Source organism: Zeus faber, assembly GCF_960531495.2.
Source record: "Zeus faber genome assembly, chromosome: 1".
In the NCBI taxonomy this organism is placed as follows: domain Eukaryota; kingdom Metazoa; phylum Chordata; class Actinopteri; order Zeiformes; family Zeidae; genus Zeus; species Zeus faber.
Genome location: NC_137193.1, coordinates 57,676,109 through 57,698,155, shown reverse-complemented (window position 1 = coordinate 57,698,155; position 22,047 = coordinate 57,676,109). Strand labels below are relative to the sequence as shown.

The window sequence follows — 22,047 nt, the reverse complement described above, 5'->3', positions numbered from 1 at the left end:
ACGCACAAACAGGCCAATTTGGACACAGTATTAAGAATTAAGTGATCTCCAGGCACGGAAATCACTTGATTCCAAAAAGGAATTCTCTTCCAATGTTTAGCAAATAAATCTTCTGACTAGAGCAGGTATAATCCCAGCATCTCTGCTGAGAAGCTGAACTTCTACTTCTGCACCATGGCATAATGAAACGTATGTACTGTAGATTATGGGGCAGACCTTCGAGGACAGAGTAGGAAGTCACTTTTGTCCTTGGGCAACTACAGCGGTGGTGAAAATTCAGAGCCGAGAGGATTTGCATACATTTCCCTAGCCACACCCGTCTCCCTTCACCGTTGCCTCGCCTGACGCTCTCTGGGGAAATCTGCTGCCAAGCACAAGGCCAAAGGAGTACAAATTTTGAGTCAAGAATAACAATAGTTCATACCATGAATAATGAGCCCTAATATGGTCATCAATGTGTTTTTTGAGTGGACCGGACAGAGAGAGCACCACAACAACATATTTAAAAAGAAAATCTTTATTAATTTTAATGATAAAGATACAATGGTACATACACATGTCAAACTGGGTAACCCGTGAGTCGCCCTTATCAGTGATGAAACGTACCGCTCCTTTTTCTCAATGGTTCAATAAATCGCTCGGCAGACAATGGGAAGCTTCAAAGACAGATCAACTTCTATCCACTCAACTGACAAAAAGATGACTCATTCTAGCACAAAAGAATATGTGGATGGCAAACAAAAGTAGAGCAGAAATTGTGCAAACTCTACAGTGTTTGTGATTAACAACAAAACTGTCCATTATAATGATTGTTGTTCCATACTGGCCATATCCTTGAAAAAAAAAAAAGTGGTTTAGACTAGTACGTCAGAAGCTAGTTGATACACGTTTTTACATGGCCGCATAATAATCTAATGCAAACTGAAAAAAAACCCCAAAAAAAACCCCCACAAATAATATTAAAATGTACAAAAAATACTAATAATTCAGTCATTTAGTGTCATATGACCTGCAAGTGTGTGAACATCAATTTTTGAAATGCCTAACAAATAATGAAAATCTTCTGAAGGTAGAACACAGGGAAGCAGTCATTACAGGCATGTTGAAGTGGCACCAAGACTGAAGTGTGAAGCAGAAAACCATCATGAAGTGGGATTATCTCCTCAGTACCAACAGTAACACCTCTCTGGCTTGAAATAGTTGGACCATTGATCTTTGAGCAGCGACGGGCTAAACACCAAGTTAGCCAAAGAGTTTGGATATTGAGCTTTTCCTTGGGAACGATGTCTTCCCAAATAGAGGCACGAATTCCTAAAAGATCAGTAAGTCTATTCAGTTTGTTCAATCGTTATTATATAATTTATATCAATAAAGCCATTTGTTGTTCTTTGCTTTTGAACAGCACATTAGAATTGAATGCCCTATACAGTATGTTGTTATAGAGGATGCTACCATTATGTCAAAATGGTACGACTGTTGCATCCAAAATGTTGAAGTGATATGGAACCACCCTTTTCTGGAATATTTGACTTAATGCGTTCCTTACCTCGATAAACTGCCGAGCAGCTTCAGTGTTCACTACACAGAGAACAATGTTTGTCTTTCTGCGCTTTGTATTGACTTCTATAGATGTCACATAAACATATCTCACTAATATATGAAGCAGATGGAGACGTCCTATGCAAGTACATTTAAAAATGTGATGCATGTAGTACAATACAAGTCATTCGTTCTCAGTAAAGGGAGTATCTTACAAGGTGTGTCCTACCTCTAACTAATTGTTGTTATTGTCTTAAACATTGTAGCATGAGGATTGTGGTGTGGGGACGGTGTAGTTTGAGCAGCCACACCTGTCCTGGGTCTAGGTAATTGGGGCCCAGGATCAGGGTGGCTGTACACTTGTTGCTCGTTGGTTGGTCTAACAAGCAACAGGTAAAACCCCCATCCCCACACACACTCAGGAGAGGAGCCCTTGTCATGACACATGTCTATCTGCTCTCTACAATAAACAGTTTTCTCAATCTCACGGTTTGTGTCTCTGTGCCGGAGGGCCCTGAAACTGCCACAAGGATGTTATAATATATTGACATTGGATGTTAAAGTATATATATAAGTATATTCAGCATATATATATGCGCTTTCCTGCTGCAAAAACAGCAGGAAAGCATATATATATATATATATATATATTAAAGCTTATATTATTATTATTATTATTTCAATATTGCCTCTCTGCAGTGACCAGAGAAGCTACAGGTGAAAGTGAGTCACAGCGTGTGGGCTGATATCAAGGTAAGGAACGTGTGGAGTAAAATGTTCTACAACACTTTGTCAAAGGAAAACAAAGTATTGTCAAAATCTTATCAAATTGTGATGTCTAGAGAAAGTGTGTAAGTGTTAGGAATCCACCCCTCCCAGTGAGAGTGGTCAGAGGCAGCGGTTGAAGCCCACAGGGCTGCATCACTCAACCTTGATAAAATAGTGGTGAAAAATATGTTGACTCTTTCTCATTTCGTTTTCATTAAAAAAAATATATAAATATACAGTGGGGAGAACAAGTATTTGATACAATGCCGATTTTGCAGGTTTTCCCACTTACAAAGCATGTCGAGGTCTGTAAATTTTATCATAGATACACTTCAACTGTGAAAGACGGAAAAATCCAGAAAATCACATTGTATGATTTTTAAATAATTAAGTTGCATTTTATTGCATGAAATAAGTATTTGATCACCTACCAACCAGTAAGAATTCCGGCTCTCACAGACCTGTTTTTCTTTAAGAAGCCCTCCCATTCTCCACTCATTACCTGTATTAACTGTACCTCTTTGAACTTGTTACCTGTATAAAAGACACCTGTCCACACTCAATCAGACTCCAACCTCTCCACAATGGGCAAGACCAGATAGCTGTCTAAGGACATCAGGGACAAAATTGTAGACCTGCACAAGGCTGGGATGGGCTTCAGGACAGTAGGCAAGCAGCTTGGTGAAAAGGCAACAACTGTTGGCGCAATTATTAGAAAATGGAATAAGTTCAAGATGACAGTCAATCTCCCTCGGTCTGGGGCTCCATGCAAGATCTCACCTCGTGGAGCCTCAATGATCATAAGAAAGGTGAGGCATCAGCCCAGAACTACATGGCAGGACCTGGACAATGACCTGAAGAGAGCTGGGACCACAGTATCAAAGAAAACCATAAGTAACACACTACACCGTCATGGATTAGAATCCTGCAGCGCACGCAGGGTCCCTCTGCTCAAGCCAGTGCATGTCCAGGCCCGTCTGAAGTTTGCCAATGACAATCTGGATGATCCAGAGGAGGAATGGGAGAAGGTCATGTGGTCTGATGAGACCAAAATAGAGCTTTTAGGTTTAAACTCCACTCGCCATGTTTGGAGGAAGAAGAAGGATGAGAACAACCCCAAGAACACCATCCCAACCGTGAAGCATGGAGGTGGAAACATCATTCTTTGGGGAAGCTTTTCTGCAAAGGGGACAGGACGACTGCACCGTTTTGAGGGGAGGATGGATGGGGCCATGTATCGTGAGATCTTGGCCAACAACCTCCTTCCCTCAATAAGAGCATTGAAGATGGGGCATGGCTGGGTCTTCCAGCATGACAACGACCCGAAACACAGCCAGGGCAACGAAGGAGTGGCTCCGTAAGAAGCATCTCAAGGTCCTGGAGTGGCCTAGCCAGTCTCCAGACCCGAACCCAATAGAAAATCTTTGGAGGGAGCTGAAAGTCTGTGTTGCCCAGCGACAGCCCTGAAACCTGAAGGATCTGGAGAAGATCTGTATGGAGGAGTGGGCCACAATCCCTGCTGCAGTGTGTGTAAACCTGCTTAAGAACTACAGGAAACGTCTGATCTCTGTAATTGCAAACAGAGGTTTCTGTACCAAATATTAGGTTCTGTTTTTCTGATGTATCAAATACTTATTTCATGCAATAAAATGCAAATAAATTACTTAAAAATCATACAATGTGATTTTCTGGATTTTTTTTTAGATTCAGTCTCTCACAGTTGAAGTGTACCTTTAAAAAATTACAGACCTCGACATGCTTTGTAAGTGGGAAAACCTGCAAAATTGGCAGTGTATCAAATACTCTCCCCACTATATATATACACACACACACACACACACACACACACACACACACACACACACACACACACACACACACACACACACACACACACACACACACACACACACACAGTATATATATGCATGTACATACATTATTATTTCTTCGTCTGTAAACGTTAGCTTCTTTAAAAAAAAAATAAAAAATCCTGATAAAAGTGGATCAAAAAGAAAACTGATTGGTAAAATAAATATAGATAAGTTAAACTATATGTACAGGATGAACAGAGCACTCAGTAGTGGAACAGAAAATAAAAACTAGTTTCGTCGTGGTCAGACTTGGGGTCACTACCGGCCGGACACAGTGCATTTCCCTGTCCCATCCTCGATGGAAAAAATGCTCCAGATAATGAATTGGAAAGTGGATCAACTTCCCTCTCCTGCCCTTTTCATCCCATCAATCGAGGGAAAGGGCGGACCGTGCGTCATCCGACAGTTCTCAAGCACACTCTTCAAAGTCCCGTAAATGTTAACCAATTCCCTTTCACGCGCTGGCTCATCTTGGCCAACCCGCTCCCTCGACCTCTCATTCCTTCATGGGAGAAAGAACGAGACAGACCGCGTCATCAAGCGCTGGGGCTTTGAGGTGAAATCTAGCAAACAAACTGGTCAAACAGTATATCCAGTGACAGGCAATAACCCACGCTTACGACTCTGCTTTCTGACCTCAGGCCACAGGTTGATTTAGGCACGCAGTTTCACCCATATCATCCATATCTCCTATTGTGTCGTCTGTTCAGACGGTAGATTTTGCAGTTTCGGAGCGTCCAACGCGAATTAGCGGCTGCGGCTGGGGTTAATACGACAAATGTTTAAGGCCTGGGTTTGTAAAGGCTCATGTCCCCTAGTGGAAGACTGTGTGTGTGTGTGTGTGTGTGTGTGTGTGTGTGTGTGTGTGTGTGTGTGTGTGTATGTGTGTGTGTACACATTGGGTCTACAGCTGCTCCACCAGTGCTCCCTCCTCTTTGGGTGGAGGCTCCAAGTGAATCGGAGCGATGTTAGCTGGTTTCTTCACACTGCCCAAATACAGACAAAACAAGATGGTCAAGGAAAAAAATATTAATAATAATAATAATAATAATAATACATAGTGAAAGATTACTTACTTAATAATGTATATATTTGGATAATGGTGGTAGGGTCTTACGAGTATGGCGAGATAGGAACGGCCACCACCAGGACGTGGTTCCTCTTTCTGAAGAGCCGCCACAGGCCTTGGTGGTATCCACGCACGTCCAGGTCCCACACGTGGAGACACTACAAGATAGAGAAGAGAAGAAAACCAAAATTAATCCACAATTTCCACCATTAGAAATGGACAAAGAAACCTGCATTTTAACTCATCTTTTCAGACCCGCCAACCTTGGGAAAATACTTTGAGTACCACAACAGTGTAACAGGGAGCCTCCGTGGTGTTTGAGTTACTGCAGCTAAATGACTCCAGTTATTCACACTGTAGTCGTCTCATAACGAGGCTCATCACGTCGTACAGTATGTGAGCTACTACAGATAACTATATACAGTATACACAGTCATATCATTAGGATATGCCCCTTGAAACGCATCATCTTGTAAAGTTACCCAACATGTTTACCAACTAGAGATGCACCGATGGAAATTTTCTTGGCCGGTTCCCATTTCTGACTTTTTTTTTTTTTTTTTTTTAAGTCTGACCTGCAGATTCGGATTTCCGATCTGCTGTACATCGATGACAAATACATCACATGATCTGACCACGCTCACATGACAGGACAGCTGCACATACGAACTGACTTCTCACTTCCGTTCCCTGGAACTCACCGTGCATAAAACCAACTGAATCAAACCCAACGCCTTTTTTAACTCAATGACTCGTCAAGAACAGAGTCTCAAAAAAAAGTTGAACTTTTCATTGTGAGCGGCGCTCGTGCACTAGGAACAATCGGAGCAGACACTCTGCTATATGTGTGTGTGTGTGTGTGTGTGTGTATACACACAACTCACAAAAAGTTAGGGATATTTGGCTTTCGGGTGAAATTTATGGAAAATGTAAAAAGTTCACGCTACGGTGACATTATATCATGACAGTAGGGCATTTAAGTAGAAGCATGCAATGGTGATTTCCTCATCTCAAACAATTATTGAAACAAAAGCCAACAACAGTGGTGGGTATACCACAACAAAAAATGTCAATGTCTCAATAACTTGTCCTGTGCCCTTGAGCATCAATCACAGCTTGACAAGGACGTCTCATGCTGTTCACAAGTCGACTTATTGTCTGCTGAGGCCTGGCTCCCCACTCTTCTTGAAGGGCGGCCCTCAGGTCATTGAGGTTCTGGGGTACAGAGTTACGAGCCTCTTCACGGCGACTCAGCTGATCCCATAGGTTTTCTATGGGATTCAGGTCTGGAGAAAGTGCAGGCCACTCCATTTGAGGTGCCCCAGTCTCCAGCAGCCGTTCCCTAATGATGCGACCCCGATGAGCTGGAGCATTGTCGTCCATGAAGATGAAATGATGCCTGTGTTGTTCATGCAGGGGCACAATGACTGGATGAATGATGTTATTCAGGTAGTATGGGCTTGTCACTGTACCATTCACAAAGTGTAGGGCAGTTCTGTATTGACTAGACACACCTGCCCACACTGTAACACCACCACCACCAAAGGCTCGTCTGGTGACAACAGTGGTGACAACATCGTTGGCAGCCATCATTTCTGGTCAACGTGAAACGACTTTCATCAGAGAACAGCACTGAGGCCACTGGTCCCTCGTCCAGTCTAAATGCTCCCTGGCCCACGCAAGACGATGATGCCTGTGCCTGGTGGTGTGGTCAGGTACCCTTGCAGGTCGTCTAGCACGCAGACCACGCTGATGTCAACGGTTTTGAATGGTCTGACGTGACACTTGGGTGCCTCTCACCTCCCTCAAATGTGCCTGGAGTTGAGTGGCATCATCATCCGGTTCCGCATGGCACTGTTCACAATGAAGCGCTCAGTGTGGGATGTGGCCAAAGGACGTCCACTTCTATGCCTTTCTATGACTCGTCCAGTCTCTGTATCTCTGTTGCAACCTGCTGATGACACTCTGTGACACTCTAAGCTCAGTGGCCACTTCCCTCTGAGAACATCCTGTTTGAAGCCTCGCAATGGCGAGGTACTGTTGATCAGTTGTTAGGTGTCGTCTTGGTCTCATGATGTCAACATGTGAACAGCATGATGAAGAGGACTGTTTAAATACCAATTCTAATTGAACCAGGAAATGTATTGGTCAATTCATGTATCAAACACCCGTTCTCCTGTGCTCCTTGTTAGAGAACAGCAAGTTGTGCAAAAAGTACTGAAACATTAAACACATGTGCATTCAAAAGTTTAGAGAAGGTCAAATTAAGTTCACCTGTAAAGGTTATCGTGCATTTTAGGTTCATCTGAAAAATTTCACCCGAAATTTCACAAATTACACACACTCTCACTCTCTCTCTCTCTCTCTCTCTCTCTCTCTCTCATTAAGAATTGCTTTTCACTGCATATATGTATGAAAGTATGTATATGTGACAAATAAACCTCTTGAATCTTGGTTGGTACACAAAATGTGTGCAGGTTGGCAGGTCTCATTCCACAAGCAGAATCAATGAAGTCTGTCTAATCTCTCTTTTTACAATCATATTAACTCAAGCACTTCCAGTTTGGCCTACCTTGGCCAGCTCCGTCCATGTGGTTGTGTCCGTCTCCGTCTCCATCTTGACGTACATGACGTAGATCTTTCCCTCTGAGTCTGGGAGGAAGGCGTCGTCACATGGGTTCTTGGTGTGGTCGACTACTTCCGCCTCCCTGGGTAACACAAGCGCATAACAATGTTCAATTACTATTCACAACAATTTAACAAATAAAGGCAATTATTTTCTATATCAGTTTTTTTTAATACAGCTTAACATACCCCCAGCTTACCATTTACATACCATAGTCAACACTCTTTCCCCAATTTTATTCCAGAACAGTCTATTAAATCATCACCTGATTCACGCGCTTTGATTTCTGTTCAATTATTTTATTTATTTTGACTTTGGTCAATAACATAAACAAGGACCTGAGTTATTGTATTTAAAGCATGTTCTGTGGCAAGAGCTTTACAAATGAGAACGTAAAGACTGGAGATATTTTGCGTAATTGTCATAAAAAAACGTGCTTACTTGAACAGGTTTTGGATTTCTGCTTCATAGGCATCTTTCTTCAAGCTGTAAGGATGAAGCAAAAGGACCCTGAGTGTCAAACTGTCATCATAAAGTCTCATCAAAGTCTCTGTACTGAATTATCACTAAATGTAAGGGAGGGTGCTGTAAGTGTACATACCGGTCAACATTCTCCAGCTGTACATTAGGGACTGTGTTGAACTTATGTTTCTTGAAATATACTTCCTGTAAGCACAAAGCAGTAGGAGGTAAGAATCCAATACACAGGATCCAATGCTGGATGAGAGAGACGATGAAAAGAAAATCCCTTTCTACATCAACATGAAATTGTTGTTGAAAATTTACGACGGGCCTTACGTGGAAATAACCGTTCATATTGAGTCCAATGATGCCAAAGTGGTAGGAACGGGAAACGTCGGGGATGATGCACTCTCTGCCTTTCCTCTGCTCCGGCATACGCATCCACATGTCCCAGTCCCAAAGCTAGGATCAGAAATGGAAACACAGATGGTCATTGCATCAGCCTTCATGAAATTGTAGCCATGTATAACATGCATCCATTTCTAACAAAAAAAATAAGGCACCTTCTCAGGGGTAGGCCACTTGGGCTCCAGCTCGTCCTTGTAGAGGGTCTTTTTCAGCACCCAGCCCAGGCCTGGCATGCTCTCCACTCTGTAGAGCAGTGCCGGGTCCTCTGCCGTGTGCTCATAGCCCTGCGAGGTAAGGACGGGCCCAATGAATAAAACATGGAGCTGCGCTTTTATATTATATAATCATGAACACATCAAGCGTGTCATTTAAGAAGGTATAAGGGTAGAGGACAAAGGGGCAGAGGCAATGGGGGGGGAAGGTTAGGGAGGGAAACAGGGAATGAAAGAGATAGGAACTCTATAGGAGAGTTTAAAGAGGTGGCTGGAAGGGCGACAGACAGACTAAAGAGACAAGAGACAGGTACACAGGTCCAGAAACAGATTTTGGGACAGACAGCCCTGAAATTCATAAAAATGTTGCTGTGGTTCAACAATTAATCGATAACATCATAACTTCAGTTCCCTCCAGACTGTCTAAGTGCTCAGTGATTTTAAGATTCTATACAAAGAAACTTTCCTCCAAAAAGTGTGACTACTGCGATACTCCTGAGCCCCGAAGCTAAGTTCTCCTCTAGCTCGTCCACGCCCGTTTCCTTCCTCGACGGGGAAAGGAGATCACAGGGCCCGAAATAGAACAGAACAGGACCTCAGGAGACGGCGTATCTCAAAAACCTCAGCGCAGCAGAAGGGTTCCAGTGAGGGATTTAAACCCTGGCTGAAGGACTCCCCAGTCCCACCGTGCCAGACCCTGTGATCCTCATTACCTTGAAAACAATTACTGACAAGACTCTTAGAAAATTTAAATCAATTAATTTACAGTGGGTTTTCAGTCGTAATTTTTCTTTTTTAGGTAACTTGAAAAACAACCAGCACCCCAACACACAAAACAAAAGAGCTTTATGTCATCCAGAAAGGAACAAGAGAACAAAGTGGTAGAGACGGGTTATCAAGTAAGGAGAGCGATAAATGGGAAAGGAAATGAATCTGTGAAAACATAAAGAAGCATCGACTAACCTGGTCGTTCCAGGCCGAGATGCAGTACAGACTGTCATCCTCATCCAGCAGGTGAATGGTTTGGCTCAGAAAACTACAGAAAAGGGAATATTTGAGGTTTGACTTTAAAGTCCCTGCGTAGAGTTAGACAGTTTCTCGCCATTTTTGTGTTCAAGATTTTTTTCGGGTGGGCCTTAATCAGGACAGGATGACGCACTGCGGCCCTACTTCGCATGGACCCTCATCTAACACTATGTAAAGAGTGCCAGGTGCAGTGGCGTGCACCTGTAATCCAAGACACTGGGTGGCTGAGGCTGCAGGATCGTTTGTGCTGCAGTGTTCTATGTCAACCACAGACGCCCAGAACAAAAAAAAACCGTGCCGTTGGTTTGACCGCCTGGGTTTTGGTAAGCATTAGCTGCATACTAGCAGGCCACGGAGCCCCGACCTGTCCTGACCAAGCAGGGGGAACCAGAGCAGGGAATCCTGCAGCCAGACAGCAGCACTTTGAGGTGAGCAACTAGACACACAGGACTGGGTTCAGCAGAACATTTAAAGACGGAATTTACTTACTCCAATGTAAATGTAGCAGTTTCGGAGCAGAGTACCACCTCTTCACGATTCTCAAACCAAATTTTATACACATGGCAATTTTTTTTTAATCATTTTATTTGGATGGGTGGTTAATAACACATTTTTCTGTGGTGAGATAAACTCAGAACACATTTATTTTTGCTTTACGGGGACTTTAAGGGCTGAGGCACATTTTCAGTTTTAGAGCCATTACATCTGTGTTTTGATCCCAACATTGATATATTGCTCACATACATTCTTTTGTTTACGTTTATAGAACACAACAGCATTTTTATTAAGCGCTACCCAAAAGGAATAATATGGTTATGCTAAATTACTTATTTTGATTGGATACACAATTGTAGGTATATAAATAATGAAAATCAAAATCATTATTCAGAGGAATAGTAGTTAGTAAGTTCCTCTCGTTCCTTCTGGAATATTTGGTAATTAATCAGATATTGTACACGTTCTCTAGCTAATGGATGAATTCAGAGACAAAATCATCAATTTCAACATCGCTGTCATAACCTGCCACATACTAATCCATTATTTACACCATTACAATCACGATAACATTCACGTTATCAGCAGGTGTGTGTCGGCTTGCTCCAAAACCCTAAACAGCCTTCACATAATTTTGGTAACCAATGGCCATAATGACAACTTTCCAAATAACACTCTTCCTGAACTCCGCCTGCCCCGCCGAATTGGCATCCGCTCTACATTAAAACAGACAGAACAATTACGTGCCTTCAGTGAGAGTGAACATAACCGCCTTGAAAACCTAGTATAAAACCATTAAGATAAAAAACGGCTTTCCTTGCACTATAGGAGGTCGAGCTTTGGTTTGCAACGAGCCTCTCGATGAACATCTAAAAGTAATTTCACAGAGAATGTTTACTGGGGCAAACTGGCATTAAAAGTGAGTCAGGTGACAGCTGGGAAAGCTTCTGTGCCATTTGATGTCGAGGCTTCAAAAAGGGACAGTCGGCCTCAGCAGGAGAGCTTGGCACATTCTGAACATTGAATGCTTTTCAAAGCCATGGCTGTGCAACAAAAGGAGCACGAAATTCACAGGAGAGCTGAGACCAGCCTTGTGACTGCAGGGCTACTGCCATCTAGTGGTCATTCAACTAAACAGTCATTCCAGAGCTAAAAGATTAAATTTTTTTTTTTTCATTTAAATGGTCTGTTTGTTTTCACGGACAACTGTAACAATGCTCCAAATAAGTAATTTTAATTACTTCTCAGAACAGAACTTGGTTACCAATCAACCAAGAAAGTAAAATAAATATAACTTTACGGAAAAGAGTACTGAAAAAAAATTTAATACAAAACAAAATAAATTGTGTATTCCAACCGACACCCACATAGAGACCACTTGATTTATAGACAGTGCCCCACCACCAGCCCATGGAAGCACAGAGCTATTCCTTTGTAAGCAGAACAGTCTCAATCGAGTCGTAATCAAGTTGTTCATATTCACAACTTCTTGATTATGTTTTCCTTCAAGTTCCTGCTTTACCTACCTTAAACATACAAAGTCAGACAGCTTAGTTGTGAGTTTTTTTGTGAAACATACAGTATGATCCAGCACCAGATTGATCTTTACAGTGTGACTCAGAGTGATCTGCTGGATACAAATCATGCAGTCCAGATAACTTGTGTAAAGTGCAGAGAAGGACCAAATAGAACAGGTTACATTCAAATATAAAGGGGCATGTCCAGGTTGCAGCTGTCAGCTTGAGGTACTTCAACTCAGGTGCATAGTGTGTTGCCCCTCCTACCTGAAGAAGTCAATGGAGATATCCAGGTCTTCCTCAAGGACTATGGCGTAGTTGGCCTCCTGGTAAAAACAAATGACAAAATGCTGAATTAATATTATGGCTGAACAGTTCATCAAATTCAAACCAACATGACAATCTCCTAGCGCACCATCTCGGGGAGGGGGGGAGGTTGTTTGTTGCTTGGGTTTAGTGAATAACACAGAAGATAAGGAACCAAATTATTATTATTATTTATGTATTTATTTTAATTTTTTTAATTTTTTATAAATTGCATACAAAATCACAATATTGGACTAAAAAGAAATTGCAATTAGATCATTTTCCCAAATCATTCAGCCCTAATTAATATTCCTTTCGAGTAAATACTGTTATATAAAGATTGCAATCTGGTTTAGATGGGAATCTGTATGCAAGCTGTAATTTTGCTAGTTTACGTCCAGCTTACCCTCCGCTGGACAGCAAAAATAAACGTACCATTTTAACAGAACATCCAGCCATTTTCAATTCTGGCATTCCTGAATTTTTCTCCAAATGGAAAATGGGGTGCAGTTTGTAACCTAACACCATGTATTAGCATTGCCATGACAACCAGTAATAAATAATACTAACTCTGGAGAGCAAAAAAAATACATGTACTGTAGCAAACACTCAAACTGACTGGATCAAGAGAGCATTCGTCACAAGGTTTTTCTGCCCCTTTACTCAGTTGCTAAGACAGAACAGGTGTGAAAGAATATTTTTATTTCACAGAGAGTTGGTGTGGCTGCTTGTATAATACCGTTTCAACAAGAGCCTGAAATTGTGGACTTCTGGTGTCAATATCAGTTGCTTTACTGTAGAATAAATGGCTTGCAATGGGGATTTCCATGGAAAAACATTAAATATCTTAACACAAAACAATCTGGGGGTGGCTTCAGGGACACAGGTTTAAACAAACATGGGGGGGGGGGGGGGGGGGGGTACTCACTGGGTGCAGATTGAAGGTTGCAGTCAGGCTCGCTTTATAATGCTGAAAGGTGGAGTAGTGAAGGGTGAGGTGTTAAAATGTTTAAAATCCAAAAAAATAAAGCTGTTCATCTCACAATTTTAACTCCAGATGATCAGTGTCATGAAGAAATTCTTTATCTGGTTATAATAACTTTACTGGAGCTGAGGAACGTTCATGCTGAGCGATTCCCTCAAAAGACGTTTGTACCTGGGACACTCTTGCATTCTTGATGCTAATCGGTGTGTGCTGCACTCCCTTCAACCCAAACAGCTCCACCACATCCATGGGTTCCTGCGTTACATACACACACACACACACACACACATATTAACACAAAACTGTTGCCACAAGCCAGAGCCCATTGGAACAACAAAAAGAAAAGAAAGTTCCTAAAAGAAACCTCATAGTATCCATCAATGAAAACAGTGATCATCTGCGGATTGACGCCGTGAGCCGAGAGGAGCGACCGCAGCATTCTGAAAACAAATGAACCCTCTGAGATTACATTTTAGACACCAAGGTGCAAATCGGTAAAACACGTCTTGATCCTAAATAAGGGGCCGTTTTTCTAGAAGATGTGAAGAAAATATTACAGTTACAATTGACAGAAGTCTAAATCAAATAGCGGCAGTGTTATTGGCAGCAGAAGTATTAGATGGAGTAAACATGGTTTTACCTATAGAGATAGTTGGGTCTGTTCCCAGCAATCACAGCAACTGGGACGTTGAGGACATTGTTGGTGGGCAGCTGGAAGCGGAAATATAATACCTGTGTTACTGGGTTGTTCATTTAATAGTGTGCTCTACCTAAAGAACTCAACAGTAGGTTTCAATTTTACCTGTCACTATATACACTGACAATGCAAAATTCCAGAGTGCAATTTTTCAGACAAACAGGTGGTCAGAGCCTTACGAGGTCGGGGCTGAACTCAATGGGAGCTGGGTCCTTGCAGCTGCAGATGCTGCCGTAGCCCTCCACTTTGCTGCAGAACAGCTTCCTCCGGCGGTTCAGCTCTGTGTCGGCCCAGTGGCACTCCGCCTCTGCATCGGAGCAATGCAGGTTTCACTCTCTTTTCCCTTTCCCAAAATACGTGCATTCATAATCCACTTTACAGGGAATTTTGTGTAAAACAAGCGTTCTTGAGCAGAGCTGTGAGCTTCAATTGATTAAATCTGTGACCCATCCCTGCATTTTACCTTCAGAGGCGGTGAGCTGAACCTCAGTCTTCAGCAGCACAGCGTCTCCCCAGGTGGACAGGGCTGGGGACTTGGAGTGTTTTTCTCCATAAACCTGACCTGGACAAACACAGAAATCTGGATTTGGACAAGTTCAGACATTCACACCATGTAAATGGGAAAGGGAGAGTTGGTTCTTTTACCTCCTTTCTTGACCACCAGGGTCCACATGTCTCTCCAGCTGAGGCCCAGCGACACCTGACTCCCCAGGCCCTTCAACAGGTTCTTTGCAGCATCTTTCAAGTGAAAGGTGCCCTCGTCCTGGAGGCAACCAATCATGTACACGTGCCAAGGTGGAAAACATGCAATACAGTTTCTATTTAGAAGTGACCTATGTCATCATTAAAAGGGTTAGACTTCACAGCACGAGCTCAATAGTTTTTAATTAAATTCCCCAACTCAGTTTTATAAAGTGCAGTCAATTTTTTCCAAGATTCCATAAGCTTAATTTTTTCTTCAATAGCTTATGCGTGGTTGTCAGCAATTGACATCTACTCCAGTGGCAAATATCTAATTTGGAACCAGAAAGAAAATGTAAATATTTTATTTTGACGGCAAGAGTGTGTTAATAGCTGACCTTGATGGTGAAGATAAGGACTCTGCCGCGGGTCACCATATTGAGGAACAGAATCATGGCTTCATCCTCATGAGGGGAGTAGGTGTCAAATATCCTCTTAGCCATCACATGGCCCTGAGAATTTTTAGATAAATAAATTCATTACAGCGCCAGTATGTAAAAAGACAAATGTTATTGGCCATTGACCTCACGCACAAAAAAATTTGGTAAATAACACAACCTCTCTCTATCTGGACATCATTATCATCTTCCACTAGCTTTAAACTGACCACGTCTCATTCACAACCACCGTTACTAATAGGTGTTCTGATCCGCACAACAGAAAAACGTGGCTAAAAACATTATACACAAGATGATAGAAAAAATGGAAAAGCAAAGATCCACCTTTAAGAGGACTCAAGAATTAAAAAAAATACTTACAGTAGCCTGGTTGAGAACTATTACATGAATGCCTCTGCCCTGCTCTCGCATATCATCCTCCAACACCTGAAAGCGGAGAGAACAATAATAGGTTTCTCCTCGTACTTGCCCTGGTAAATTAATTAGACAACACATTTTTTTAAATCCAGGTTAAATGTATGCACATGAACTGTTTGACATAGTTTGATATAGTTTCCATAGCTAGGGTTCAAACCCCTAAGGGGTAGAACTAGAGATGCACAGATCGATTGGCCGGTGACCGGATCGGCTGGTTTTCAGCTTGATCAGCCATGGCTGTGATCGGTCGATCAGTGTCAGATATATCCAATACCGTGCCGCTTAAATTATCATCCATATTCACCCAGGATGGTTCACGTCGTGCTAGGGCTGGGCGGTGAACCGACTTTTTACCTGTATATCGGTATATTTTTTAAAAGAGATATAGGATGAGATGACACTGTTTATATCAATTTAATTTGATGTTGCTTTAAAATACATAACCCATTTCTTACGTAAAGCCGTGCCAGTGTTTGCATCTCTCCTCTCACAATCTCTGCGCAACCCTGCCCAAACACACAGGGAGAGTCCGCTTATAATACACAACTTAAGTCACTTGAGAGAGAGAAATAAAAAAAATAAAAATAATCACGGGTTGCAGATTGCGTTTTTTTGGGGTTCTTTTAAAAATATATATATGGCTGCTTGTTACAAAAATCTGATAAGCGACTTCGCTATTTTCCCCAATGCACAGGTTCCCAACCACCATGAGAAGGCGGGCGGGAATTTTTTAAGACGCGATCCTAGCTCTGATTGCGCTGCGGAGCTGCATTTTATTTGTACAAGAAAGCTGTCTGGTAACCTGGAGCACTTTTTTATTTTGACATTTGATTGTTGTTTGTTTGTTCTTTTCCACCAATGCAAACCTAGTTCTGGTTCTGGGCTGGTGCTAGTGACGGTTTGCAGTTTGTTCAACTTGCGAACAGGTTTGCTTTTCCACGGGAAAAACGGGTTTGAGAGTCATGTCATGTCATTATTATTTGTATTATTACTACTACTACTACTACTACTACTACTACTACTACTATTTTTATCATTATTATTACTACTACTACTATTTTTATCATTATCCCTTATGTTTTGTGGTGCATTGTTTTTTTTATTGGGTTAGGTTTTGAGTGGGACAGAACATGATAAATGTCTTTGTAAGATATGAAACAAGAATAACATTATTCATTTAATTGTAGTGAAAAGCGGCACAATTCAGAAGTGAATGTTGAAAACCAGGGGGAGCGGGATCAAACTCCAGCAGCGCTGCCACTGCCGAAGAAGCTGATGACACTCTCGGCTCTGGGGACTGCCGGAACTCAAGCCTGGGACTCGCAGCTTGTGCGTTCTAATAATTTAAAGAAATTATTCATTTTACAATATGTCCACTTGATTTGTCCACTTGAGAACTCCACGGACCAGATTTTACATCCATGAATTCCGTGCTGCTGAAGCAGTAAAAAAAAAAAAAAAACAGCCACTCATATTCGCTTGACAGCACAGGTAAAAAACAAATAAATAAAATAAATAAAAAAAATGTTTGTGTATGCTTTAAATTAAAGTTCTTCGAAAGAATCAGTCATAATTGGAATGGGCATCAGCTTATTTATTTATTTATTTATTCATTCATTCATTCATTTATTTATTTAAATCGGGATCGGCCAAGAAAATTGCAATTGGTGCATCTCTAGGGTTTATTAGGGTTAACCTCAAAGTGTTAGAACCCTATTGTTTTCTTGCGGCTTTATTCTTCTTCCTTGTTGTCTTATGCCACGTCTTAAATTACTGTGAGCTAGAACGAGCTAGAAACATGAAACTTGGCCCAATACATGGAAATAATGTGAAAATGCTTCCCAAGAAACATAAGCCCAATCGGCCAAATTGTGCCGCTATAATTACGGCCCAAAAGCACAATTTTAGAAAGGCCACGCCCCTCACACTGTGACTCCGATTGACTTGAAATTTGACACACAAGTCCAGTTCAATGTGCTCTACAAAAAAGCCTCATGGACCATAAAAGTCTGCCACAATAGATGTTTTGCTCATTTGCATAATGGGAAAAACAGTAATGTGAATACACTTTTTTGGATTGGGATAAGACAGAATTGGGGGACAGAGATATCTATTATAAATGAGCGAGCTCAGTCCAAAAACATCGCCACAAACCAAAAAAAGGTTATAAAAGGCGGGGCTTAGAATAAACTTGGCCATAAACTCATTAACAATTTGTTCAATCATCATAAATCTTGGTAGATATCCGGCCTGTTTGGCAATAGGTCTACCAAAGCATTTTGAGCCCAACCCATAGGGGGTGCCACAAATGCAAAAACAGGTTTCTGAAAACCCAGTGGTGGACAGAATTTCACCGAATTTGGTGCACATGCTCTGGGGAAGAGTATTTACCAAAATCTGAAGTGCCATATTGATTGGTGCATGTGGCCGCCCCAAATTTTTTTTGTTGATGTTTGTGTTTGTGAACCAATCTTGCTCATTTATAATAGAAATTTTATCTTAGTCCCGCAATGCTGTATACCAAATTCGGTGCTGATACAGTGAAAAACCCAAAAGGTCCACTCACATGTTCAACAGGTGTCCACTACTGTTTTTCACATGCAAATTGTCAAAAACATCCATCCTTGTGGAACTTAATGGTCTAAGAGGCTTTTTTCATATTTTTCATTTTCATTTCCAACACCAAGATTGGTATACACCAAGACTGGTATACACCATTGCGGGATTTGGAGACAATTCTATTATAAATAAGTAAGATCTGTCGAAAAACATGGCTGCCATCAAAAATAGCTTCACACAGGGCAGGGCTTAGTGGAAAATAGGCCATAACTCAAACTGTCTGAGAGCAATCCTGATAAAACTCAGAGGAGACATCCCAAACCATGCCCTGAACATACACACCAAATTTAGTACAAATTCAATAAATGGCAGAAATTTGAGTGTGCGTAATTGAAATGCTGCATACATTGTGATGATACAACAAGTGCAGGACTGGTCTCACTTCTTCTTCAAAAAGAATTAAACAAGCTTAAGTGACTTTGCTTTACTATTTGAATGTCCTATCCTTTGTCTGCCAGTAGCACTCACCGTGGTACCATCCACCGCCATGTACACCTTGGAGCGGCTGGAGTACACCTCAATGTCCAGGGCCTTGCGTCCACTGGCTGGTCTCCGCGGCGTCTCCATGTTGGGCAAAACATCCCCTGAAAGAGCAATACACTCAGGTTACAAAGTTGCATAATTACAAACTGAAGACTTGAACATCCCGGACAATTAGATCTCATTAGGGGTTTCACAACAACAATGTTCTTCAAGTGTCACACATGAGATGATATACATTAGGCCTATTCAACTGGTGGCCATGGAATATTATATGCTAATACAGACTGGCCCAATTTGAATACATTTTAAGGTCAGGATTGAACAACTGTAGTTACATTAATTTCAGAAATACCTGTAGGGCTTTAAATATCAACAACAATACGAATATGCCGAAGCAGTGTGCATTTAAGAACATATAAGCTGGGAGAATACTATCTAAATTGTATAAATTTATCTTAAGCCTCAATTTTTTTTCAAATTGTTAAAGATCATTTGAAGATTATGAAGGTGCCCTCCGAAGCTTCAATATTCCCCCTCTGACCATAATCATCTGCCGCTTCTTCTTCGTTGGCCACTCTTCTTGTGTCCAAAATGAGCTTGATGTTGACAAGCACGGTTACCAGCAGGAATAGGACAGCGCCAGCCTGTATAAAAAAAATGATTTCTTGAATAGAGGAGCCGCGCAGAGATCATTCAGATGGAGTTCTCTTATGACCCTGACCTGGAAGAAGCGTCGGATGGATCTCTTGTTAGTCACTTTGTACTTCCAGGCGAGGTACAGGCTTCTCTGCTGGCGGGGGATGAAGGGCTTAGCGCGGGGGTTGGGTGTCCAGGTATCCATCCTGGGCACTACTCGGGTCCAGAGGGCTTAGCCCGCCTCTCTCTGCCCTCCTCCTGCAGCCCCAAAACGTGGAAACTATGCATGCATGTCTGCACAACATGACAAAACACGGCTGATGAGTTTCAGTCACATTGTCACCTCAAATAAATAAGAAAACACAACAGAGAATAGGTAGGGTTGGCTCAATCATCTCATTTAAGGACTTTTCTTTTGTCTTTTTTTATGACACATAGTGCAATGATACAGATCCATCCTATGAAGAAGAGCCATTTATTGACATTGACCATTGGAACATACATATCCAGGTTAACAGTTACTACGCCTCACCCCAACTGATAAAAAGGCATGACATTTGCATTTTGTTGGCGGTAACAAATAAGATACAATGGATTCTTATTGGCTTAAAACTACCCTTAAATTTCCATCGAAATATATGAATGTGGAATCAGACAATTCCACTAGAAGAGCTACTGGACAACGTTGGGCAGCAGTTTTCCCATACCAAGGCTAGCATTAGCTGTTGCAGGGATCGAGACTTACGGCGTCTCGTCGTACGGTCGAAAATGCGTTCGGGACGAACAGAGATCTTCCCCGGGACGGAAGTGGGTTTTTGCATGTATAACTATCGCTACGCAAACGACAAACTGAACCGAGCTAATGAATACAACGGAGCTCGTCTTCTCACGCCGTTACTATAGTTACGGCGGGGCAGCGGAGTCTCGCGGTGTGTTTTGGCTAACGCGGCTAACGGATAACGGCGCTAACGGAGCTAACGGAGCCGAGTTCCTGCTCAGAGGAACGCGGCGGTTGAACGGTGCACCGCAGACGGATGCCGTTTCAAACACACAACGAGCTCACTGTGGTGGCGCCGAGGCTCCAAAACCCATTCGGCGTCCGGGGGGGGGGCGTCCGTCCAACCGCTCGTTTGCCGTAACACCCAAAACTCAGTGCAGCCCCTGCGACTGCCCTGGCTCTAGGACCCCACGTAGACCCCCATGGTGGTCCTGTGACCGCCTAACTCCAAATGTCGCTGCCCAACGGAAAATAAACACCCGCGTGACACACATTTACAGTAAATAAGAACGCACCGAAAGCACTTCAGCTGAGCACGTTTTGGATTTTATGGCACTTTGAGTTTGGAGTATACACATTACATCAGCGTTCAAGTACCATTTTTTTTTTTTTTTTTTACAAACTCGTGTCAGAGATGGAAGTAAGCGCGTACATTTGTCGTAGCTCAGTTCTGTTTTCCTTTGATAACAAAACGTCTGAGTAGCTGTTATCGATCACAAAGTGCTTTAGATCAACTAAACACGACACAATAACACACAGCAGTTAACACGGATATAATCTGGATTGTTAACGTTGTTAATCCCGTATCTTTTAGTGGGACTCTGGGGTTTTGTTTTTTTTCCCTGAACGCAGCACTATGTAACTTTCGGCGTTGGCGCCCCAACAGTTCACACCAACTGCCGTAAAAATCGATCCGGTGTCCGTAAGGAATTTAGTTGATCGGACAAACGTTTCGATAAAAGTCCATGTTGCGCAGATATCATGGACGCCCCGGTTCCAGTATGAAGCTGGAAAGCGCCGCGGATCACCTACCGAGGGAAGTTGTCGTGTGAAATGGACCCGAGAAGAGAGGGTTTCTACGTCGCCGGCGTGACTCACGCCTTACTAACGTCGTTGATAAGAACGTAGGGTATCTCGGTGTTTGTTATCGTCTTCAAACACAACATAGGTATACAATTCGACAAAAAGACAGGGCAAGACAAAACTATAACGTATCCTGTACATATGGGTCCCATGTGAACAAGTAATCCTTCTAATCGCCATAACAAAGTTTTGTTTACCCCCCGAAACTTCCATAGTTGGAACATATTTTAACCTTCATAGTAAATATGGTGCAAGGCTTTTCCGTGCGCCTCGAGGATTTTATTTTTGCTTTCCTCATGATTAAAACGAGGACTAATTTCATTAATATTTTCGAATATTATAATACATATAATGGAAACCATTCCGATTTGTATTACGTAATGCGTAATATGTAATACCTATTAATTAATGTATCTGTTTTCTTCTGTTTCTTTTTCAAGTTTCTTGTTTATTTTGGTGGATTCAATGTCTTGCTGTTTTGTAACGTCATCACTTGATGGCACTGTTTTATTGTTTGTCTATGTTGCTCGATTTGAGCAATAAAGTTAATGCCGAAAAATCAACGCTGTCGTCTTTCCAACCTTGCTGACAACCTGTGTATGAGTTAACGTTTGAATATACAGTATAAACATTGCAACGCAGTAAGCTACAAGAGGGTGCAGGTTGTTGACAAATGTGCAAGGGACTATTTATTAACACAAAATGTGCTCTTAACTATATTTATGCATCAATAGCTGAGATATAAATCTTGTAAGATTCATATGGATGCGATAACTAAACATCGCCATGTTTAGTTATTGCATCCATATGATTCTTACAAGATGGCTTCTGGCCTCACAATCCTACTTGTGACTTATTCAAGAGGGTTATTTGTCACATACATAAGTAGATTTATTATTTATAATATT

General features: G+C 41.9%; 1 protein-coding gene across 1 annotated transcript; it reads right to left on the bottom strand.

The window, feature by feature from the left end:
- Window positions 1–501: 501 nt before the first annotated feature.
- Window positions 502–20,425, bottom strand: pomgnt1 (protein O-linked mannose N-acetylglucosaminyltransferase 1 (beta 1,2-)). Its single transcript, XM_080002654.1, has 22 exons — window positions 20,342–20,425; window positions 19,364–19,572; window positions 19,184–19,286; window positions 18,628–18,743; window positions 15,484–15,549; window positions 15,064–15,177; window positions 14,630–14,747; window positions 14,448–14,546; window positions 14,164–14,291; window positions 13,928–13,998; window positions 13,652–13,727; window positions 13,459–13,542; window positions 13,231–13,272; window positions 12,264–12,322; window positions 9,922–9,994; window positions 8,902–9,030; window positions 8,675–8,800; window positions 8,478–8,542; window positions 8,318–8,362; window positions 7,823–7,958; window positions 5,299–5,408; window positions 502–5,167 (listed from the first exon to the last, which is right to left on the bottom strand). Exons 2-22 carry the CDS (start codon window positions 19,481–19,483, stop codon window positions 5,086–5,088), a joined length of 1,962 nt encoding a protein of 653 aa, XP_079858780.1. The 5' UTR covers window positions 19,484–19,572; window positions 20,342–20,425; the 3' UTR covers window positions 502–5,085.
- Between the last annotated feature and the right edge of the window lie 1,622 nt (window positions 20,426–22,047).

Excerpts from the sequence above, each read along its gene's own strand:
- pomgnt1 (XM_080002654.1), bottom strand. The coding sequence starts at position 19,483 with ATGGATACCTGGACACCCAACCCCCGCGCTAAGCCCTTCATCCCCCGC. Across the intron at positions 13,999-14,163 it reads TTGAGTTCAGCCCCGACCTC|CTGCCCACCAACAATGTCCT; the intron begins GTAAGGCTCTGA and ends TTCCGCTTCCAG. Across the intron at positions 8,363-8,477 it reads CAGCTGGAGAATGTTGACCG|CTTGAAGAAAGATGCCTATG; the intron begins GTATGTACACTT and ends TCATCCTTACAG.